The sequence below is a fragment of the Gigantopelta aegis genome, chromosome 9, assembly GCF_016097555.1.
Source record: "Gigantopelta aegis isolate Gae_Host chromosome 9, Gae_host_genome, whole genome shotgun sequence".
Lineage (NCBI taxonomy): Eukaryota > Metazoa > Mollusca > Gastropoda > Neomphalida > Peltospiridae > Gigantopelta > Gigantopelta aegis.
In genome coordinates this window covers 66,681,003-66,689,722 of record NC_054707.1, presented here as the reverse complement: position 1 = coordinate 66,689,722, position 8,720 = coordinate 66,681,003, and the positions used below count along the sequence as shown (strand labels likewise).

At 36.2% G+C, this 8,720-nt stretch overlaps 1 protein-coding gene across 1 annotated transcript in view; it reads right to left on the bottom strand.

The window, feature by feature from the left end:
* Positions 1–655: 655 nt before the first annotated feature.
* LOC121380675 (NADH-ubiquinone oxidoreductase 75 kDa subunit, mitochondrial-like) overlaps positions 656–8,720 on the bottom strand; it is a 34,877-nt gene continuing 26,812 nt past the window's right edge. The window contains exons 16-20 of the mRNA XM_041509614.1: positions 5,720–5,881; positions 4,867–5,020; positions 3,436–3,611; positions 2,727–2,861; positions 656–1,623 (exon numbers count right to left, since the gene is read on the bottom strand). Coding sequence (XP_041365548.1) covers positions 1,480–1,623; positions 2,727–2,861; positions 3,436–3,611; positions 4,867–5,020; positions 5,720–5,881 — 771 coding nt within the window. The 3' untranslated portion in view covers positions 656–1,479. The remainder of the gene's footprint in view (positions 1,624–2,726; positions 2,862–3,435; positions 3,612–4,866; positions 5,021–5,719; positions 5,882–8,720) is intronic.

Here is an 8,720-nt window from a genome sequence, read left to right as displayed (position 1 = left end):
ACCAACAGGGATTGATCCTAGACTGATAGCGCATCAATCGAATGCTCTCCCACTGCACGATCCTGCTTGCGTGCCCAAGCAGAGTTTAATTTCATCTCATAAGCCTTTTTTTATCATTCACCTTCAATATAGTAACAGGAAGCCTTCACTGGCTGTTCAAACATAAGTTGGTTTAAATGCAACCAGCCCCAAAATTTGATGGATCCATACATTATTATTACATATAAGTTTCAGGGATGTGAGAGGGGCTGGAACCAAAAAAACAACAACTTACTGCTCACCTTCTTTCTTCACAAGTCGAACAAAGGCTTTCAAATAGCATATCCTGGATTGGATAAAACTAGCCAATCGCAGCAAAGCTGATGAAATTCAGCCAAGGGATTGTACTACGCGCGAATACTACTTGCGTTTTTCCGTTTCCGCATTGTTTTTTAGTTTTGTTGTTGTTGTTTTTTAGATAAAATGGAAAAGCGCATTTACGCGTATCTCTCACATCCCTGAAGTTTGGATCATTTACCTTTAGTTTCCGTGAGTATCATAAACATGCCACTTATTTCTTTGCCTGGAGCTTATGAGGTGAATAATGTATCGCTCACCTGACATTTAAAAAAGTGAAGAACTGTACACGTATAAAAATAAATACTCAATGATTCAGTAGTATTAAATATTTAATGTTCTCCACATTTTGTTTTTTGTTTTTTTACGTTAACTATAGCACTCAAAACATTCGATCAATACTTAAAATATTTACACACAATATATTTGTACAGAGTCAATAACTGTTGGGGTTGGGTTTTTTTAGTGCGTTATATACATTATTATTTATTTTCTGCAACATGATTCACAGCAAATACTAAACATTAAACCTGATGATAAAAACAAGGACTTTTACAGTGAAATATTGTTGATTTAATTTACTTATAGCAACACTGCAATATCCAAACAAGTAGCAACATTATCCTTCAGTTATTCCCGTTAGAAATCTGGCAAGTGGCACAGTGCCTGTGTTATTGAGCTTTCTCAAGCTGCAGTCATATTTGCATTCTGTACAAAAGGTTTACTATTACAAACTATCAGAGAACCATGCTTGTCAAACCAACATATTTCGTTTTCCTACAGACCTGTCAATCCAAAATATTTTCCACGATTCTACACAGTAGTATTCATTGTTCCAATGACTGTTTTTTTTTTTTTTTCTGCTTGCACCAATAAATTCAAATGTCTCGGTAAATTTTTAAAACTGCATACTTAAACAGAATGTTAAATTTCTGATCTTTACCAACTCATCTGCCAAAGTAAAATCCATGTGCTTGATTAAGATATTACAAAACTTGATGAGATGTTTTACCCAGTATGTAAAGAACAAAGCAACACAATGTTCCAGCTATATTCCTACGAACATTACTGACAAGCATGCTGTGGTTGACTAACACAAGACAAGGTGGTAAATAAAAAATATATATTATTCTAATCGGTCACTCAGTACTTCGTCTGTTGCGAAACTGCCTGGACACATTTGGCCATCGTCTGGGAGGCTCGTGAGATGGAATCGGTCATGTAAAAGTCTTTCAGAGTCTGCATTGGAGACGACAGGGAGTCCTGAAGTAATGGTTCTTTTACCAGCTGAAAAACATTTAAATAATAAGATTTTTTTAAAAGGCAATTTGGAAAATGATTGTTTGTATTTTATCTTTGTAGAAAAAGGTGTAGTAAATCTATTTTCATTAAAAATGAGTCTGGAGTGGGATCACAGCTGAATGGAATTACTGGATATATATATATATGATAGTCCTTCCAGTCAGCTTATCTTGTGATGCAATTATTCTTTCAATTCTAGTTTTTCTTTGGAACTGTTTTTATACTCTTGATTTTAAATGATGCTCTCCTGTTTTAATATTAAGTTTTCTACTGACAATGACATTTCATTCAGTGTTCGAGATTAAACATTTTGGGCAGTATCCCAGTTGGATACTAACATTTCAAAATCTGGTATCCCACCTGAGAATTTAGTATCCCATTTAAATGAAATTCATAAATAACATCGTAACAAACTTGGAAGACACTGTTCTCTTTCCCAGTCTAATGCTACACCACAATTAAAATCGTGGAAGTCGTGAAATTTGCAATCAAACGGAATAGGCAAAAAGATATGCTGCATCTATTTTTGCATAATACATTAGTATATCTATAAGTGTTTCTGACATTACTAATGATAAACCTACCTGTATCAATTTTCTGCAGATATGGAATCAATATCTCAAATAAAATCTGAAGGTAGAAAACTTCCAACAAAAACAATAGCGACCTAGCGGTTCCCAGTCTATTGCTATGCTGCCATTGCTCCATTGTAGCATTAGACTGGGTACAAGTTTGGGGAGATATTGTTACGGGATGGCATTAGACCAGATACAAGCTAGAAAATACTGTTACTTATCTTCACCAGTAAATGACGACTTTCACTGTTTTAGCGAAAAGTAAAAACGCAGGATTAAAAAAAAACCCCATTATATGGTATCCCAGTGGGATACTGGGTTCTTGAAGTCTGGTATCCAAAATTAAATTCTGGTATCCCAGGGATATCGGGATACTGTTAATCTCGAACACTGTTCACTGAAGAAATGTTGAGCATTTTACCATGTGGTTTTAAACAAAGAATTATTTTATCTTTTACACATATGTGAACACACATCAAAAACATATATAAACTCTGAATAACATTTCCATACCTGAGCAAGTTCCTGTGCTTGTTTAAAATAATTAGCCTCTTCCACATCTCCAATTCGAGTCAAATTGGGTGCCACCTCTCCTAACCTGTGGCGAATTTCATCCAGTTTTTCATATGGAAGTGTCACACCAGCAATCTGCAACAAGGATAAGTTTTAATTGTACACCATTCTCAAAACAGTATTTAAGCCATCATCAGTCCATACTGACACACACTAAGGGCCGAATTTACGAAGCCTGTTTTTCTTAAATGCAGGTGTTTAAGCATTGTAAATGTATGTAGTTACATGCAGGTAAATCTAAAACAGGCTTTGTAAATTCTACCCTAACAGTTTGTCTCTAAAAGACAATGTAGTAGACATCTTGTATGTATTATTTTTTAAAGAGTCACCTATCATGGGAAAACTCACTGAAACCTGTCTCTAAATATATTACAACAGTACCTCAACCTATTTTTGTTTTTAACAGACAATCCTGATTTATCCCAACAGGATTTTACCTCAATAATTTTGTACGTACAAAATTAAGACATAAAACACATTGGATCTACACTAATATTCTAAACAACAAAATGTATTAAATATGTAATTTTAGTCATTACACAGTCTATGTTAATCAGACACATCTTAACAATGGCAACAAACTCTGGGTAGTTCCTCTGAACATCAAACTTAAACCATAGCACATTTTATCCTAAGAGATAGGAAGTACCTCGGACAAAGCCCTAATGATCTTCCAGTCGACACGAGCCAAGCCGGGCGGGCTGACTGCAGTGCGGGTGAGCTGAGCGCGACCCTCTGTGTTCACATACGTCACATCCTTCTCGGTGTACGCAGAACCCGGTAAAATTACATCGGCCATTTGGGCTCCCATATCACCATGGTGACCTAAATAATAATTAAAAAACATAAAAATCTTATTCAACATTTACACAATTCACATCACAGAACTAATCAAATATAATAGGAGAAAGCATTTTGGCAAAAGACGACAATGTTAATAATATTTTTATGTTGACTTAGTAATACAAAGATCAGGTTTGATATCTAGTATCCTACGCAGAGAAGCACACAAACTAGCTGAATATTTTCCTTTGCTCTGCTGAATGTAATAACATGGCACACAGTATGCAGACTTATATAATACATGGTACATGGCACACACATAGATTTTTACACAATTACTCATTATCTAACTAGTGTAATACTGGCATGTGCAGACTGACGTGGGTCTATAATTAGACTAACTTTGGTATTTGAATGACATCACTTTGCATCTCCCTGCAATAAAATAACTGGGTGCATGACACGTCCTTTTTCAGAACGTTAGATAACATTAAGTGCAACATTGCTGTTAACGTATGGAACTGTGTTTGTACCAAAGAGTGTAATTTAAAAGTGTACCATTATTGAAATAATTGAAATTTCTATAAGATGGGCTGTTAATTTTGAGCGGCAAGTGTCTGTTGTCGACCTGCTACTCTCTTTTACGGCCATATGTACAAAATGTCAGCGTCAGATTTAGTCTGTCCCATTCACTCAGCTTGATCTTTGCTGGTTCGATCAACAATTCAGTTATTATTGTGAATTTCAACACGTCATTAACTGGCAATTAATGCAATTAATGTAAACTCTACATTGCTGACGTCTCATTGCTCATTCTGACGTCATTTAAGTTTATGTATGATGTAGATCACTTGCCGACACAATTAGTACAAAAATAACGTGTAGTAGGTCTCGACATCTGCTTACTTCTACGTTGCGGCTTCTTTGCAGATGGTTTGTAATAAATAAAATACTAAACTAGCTTGCCTGTCGCTCGTCAAATACCAAAACTGTTCACTCGTTTCATAAAAATGGTATGACTGGCAAGCTCGTTTAGTATTCTATATATACGCTATACCAACATGACTGCCTATTGCACTTGCCACCACACAGCTGATAAAGTAATCTACAGAGTGCATCACTGGATCAATTCCTCTAAGTAGCTGGCAACAAACTGTGCAAGAGGGATCTTGTCTGTCACAAGTGGTGTTTCTAAGTGGGGTTGGGTCATGCTTCCCTGGAAATTTGGTCTCGGGAGGATTTGAAAAAAAAATGAATTAAGTCACTGTTGGCTCTATATTTACTATAATTCACAAACCTTGATAAACAATAAAACAGTCTTTAGGCAAGGTGTCTCGAGTGACGGCTCCCTCGTCAGCTCCCAGGAGGAAGATCACCTTCGGTGGATGTTCTCGGATATAATCAACACCAGCTTTGTAACCAAGATCTAACGCTGCCACCTGACTGGCAACCTAAAAAAGTTGAAATGTCAATGGTTACAATTTGTTAAGAATAGGGCTGTCATAGATGAATTTATGCTGTTACCAAAGCAACTCGAGATTCAATCAAACCGAAGACTAAATGCCTCTCCAACCTTCAACATTATGACATATTTTTATAGCCATTTTTGAGAATTTAAATCAGAAGTTACTTCCATTTTATTGTATAGAATATCCATTTTCTTACACCTGAAGAGTTTTTGGTAATGCTCGGTTTTATTAATACACAAAAATAAATGTTTTTATAATTCTAAAAACTTACTTATCTCTGAGAACCGTTAAGTCTATTTGTTGACAGTATTTTCCCATTTAAACATCATAGACATTAGTTTTACTCTATTAGAACTCTGACCAGATGTATTATATGTTTGTAGATGAACCAAACTTAGCATCTATTTTCACAGGCTGCAACTAGGGTTACATTTTATTAAGAACAATACAACATTTTTCTGTTGAATACAAGTAATTTGTTCTCCTAAGAGAGGCGACTAATTAATTGGTTCTATATTTGATGAATCTGAAGAAGAGTTCAGTGGAAGCACAATACAGGTGGCTCTCTAAGCAGGTATGGCTTTGTATTCATTGCAAAATGTTAATGTATTGAGCTTGGCATGCAATAAGACCTGTCTACAAGACATTAAGAATCTCTAGGTATGAAATAAAATAGCATACCCTGTGTAAGATGTTAAGAACCCTCCAGTCCTCCCCGGCTCCACACTTGACTCTCGCCATCTGTGCCAGATTACAGACTGCTGCATGAACCGCAGCACCATCCTTCCGCTGTAAGACTGAACTTCCAACCACTATCATAGGTCGCTTCGCAGAATTCAACACCTAAGAAAAACAACACATCATTTTATAGTGCTGCACTTCCAACCACTATCATAGGTCGCTTTGCAGAATTCAACACCTGAGAAAAACAACACATCATTTTATAGTGCTTCACTTCCAACCACTATCATAGGTCGCTTCGCAGAATTCAACACCTAAGAAAAACAACACATCATTTTATAGTGCTGCACTTCCAACCACTATCATAGGTCGCTTTGCAGAATTCAACATCTAAGAAAAACAACACATCATTTTATAGTGCTGCACTTCCAACCACTATCATAGGTCGCTTCGCAGAATTCAACACCTGAGAAAAACAACACATCATTTTATAGTGCTTCACTTCCAACCACTATCATGGGTCGCTTCGCAGAATTCAACACCTGAGAAAAACAACACATCATTTTATAGTGCTGCACTTCCAACCACTATCATGGGTCGCTTCGCAGAATTCAACACCTGAGAAAAACAACACATCATTTTATAGTGCTGCACTTCTAACCACTATCATAGGTTGCTTCGCAGAATTCCAGGGGTTTCCCCAGGGCCCGACACGCCTTGGTCCGTAAAGTAAGCGCTTTGACGGCGTGGAAGCGCCTTAAATCAATTGCTGCTACGCCTTGATTTGAAGTGCTTTAGAAAAACAATTTTCACAAGTACGAGTGTGGCAGTCGACTACCTCTTGCAAACAACTTGTGTGCCAGTATATCATGGACACCTAATTACTATGACAGGTAAAACACTTCCTAAATACCTAACAATGGACTGCTAATCCGTCAGGATGGCGCTTAGGGTAACGGGATTCCCGTGCCGAGCAATCAAGCTTCAAGGTCTATCAAAGAAGATGCCCATTGACAGAATCAACTGCACCATTTAACTGAATAAACGATAGGTGAAGCACTTTTTAAAAGTACAGTTAAGTTGGCAATCAATAATTTCTATCCTAACACCCCCTTCCCAAAACTCCCCCACACTGAAAACATTATGTCTGACTGTGAGGTGACATTTAATAAGTTAGCTGGATTTTAAAAAGACCGTAACTTTTAATTTTTTTAATGGGTTTTTTAAATTGTTTTTTTTATAAATGGAATATACTGTGAAGTCGGCATTCTTAGCCTAGGTATTTTACAAGCAGAAATCACAACAAGCATTTAACACGACGCTAAAATCAACAGCAACACCATGGCACAAATTATGAAATTGTTGGGGGTGGGGAATTGATGGGTTACTTTTAAAAAAAAGTTTTTAAAAAAGAGCATGATTAGCTGGATTGAAGGCAAACACTTAACTGTTTTTGTGTTATACTGATGCTAAAAATGTAAGCGCCTTAAAAAAAATCCTGGGGAAAGGCCTGAATTCAACACCTAAGAAAAACAACACATCATTTTATACTGCTGCACTTCCAACCACTATCATAGGTCGCTTCGCAGAATTCAACACCTAAGAAAAACAACACATTATTTTATACTGCTGCACTTCCAACCACTATCATAGGTCGCTTTGCAGAATTCAACACCTAAGAAAAACAACACATCATTTTATATCGCTTTAACACATCAGTTTTGTTTTTGGTCAGTTTTAACATTTTATTTTACATAAAACAATAATCAACACTTCAAAATAAGCTGGCAAACAACTAATTTTATTAACTATTATAAACTACAGCTATATTTACTCATTACATTACAGATCTGTCTGAAACTTTAATATCACAGCCTCGTATTTTAAAGTGATAAATATCCTACTAACCCTAGAAAAAGTGTACTACATTATGACATACTGGACTAAACCAGGACTGCATTGCCAAATTAGTTGATTACTAATTTTTTACAAAGTGACTACAACATTTTGTATTTGGCTAATAAAATATTCTTTAAATTAACCAGTCTTAAACATTTTCAAAAATTTACTCTGAAATTGGCAAAACCACAATTCGTTCCAGTAACTAAACTAAAACTAAAAACATAACGGTTTGACTATATCATTCAGTACAAGAGAAAAATGTTTGGGGTGGAACGAAAAATCATGTCACATCTTGTCAGATTTCCAGATTTCCCCATGTTGCTATAGGAAAGCGTATGACAGCAGAAAAACACCTCTCTGTTTACCTGCGCTCATGTATTCCAGCATTATCATTGGTACAACCAACATTTATCATTTCATTTGTTTTTACATATATACTAACAGAAAAAAAAAGGAACACATAAATAGTAACAGAAAATATTGACTGCCACCAAAAGTGTCATCCACAGTATCAAGAAGTTAGCCCTTTACAGTGTTACTGGCAGTGAATCCCACAGTATCAAGAAGTTAGCCCTTTACAGTGTTACTGGCAGTGAATCCCACAGTATCAAGAAGTTAGCCCTTTACAGTGTTACTGGCAGTGAATCCCACAGTATCAAGAAGTTAGCCCTTTACAGTGTTACTGGCAGTGAATCCCACAGTATCAAGAAGTTAGCCCTTTACAGTGTTACTGGCAGTGAATCCCACAGTACTGCAGGGCACAATATTTCATGAGAATCGTTGTTCTGTTCACGTGTCGGTTATGCAACTTTAAAATCACGAGAACCGCCAATCGGTTACATGGTGAACAATTACATTCTTAACATTAAAAGTACCATATATCGATAATGAAAGTGAAAATCAGTTTGTTTTTAAATAAATTTGAACCATCATTGTAGAACAGAACAGTACTAATTGAGGTGTTTTAGGATTAGGTAGGCCTAACTCATCGGTTCCAAGAACTATATTTGTGTATCCAAACAATCGGTTACCTAAGTAAAATCCATGTGAACTGACATTCAATCCCACGTTATATCTCTGTATTTTATACAGGCACAAC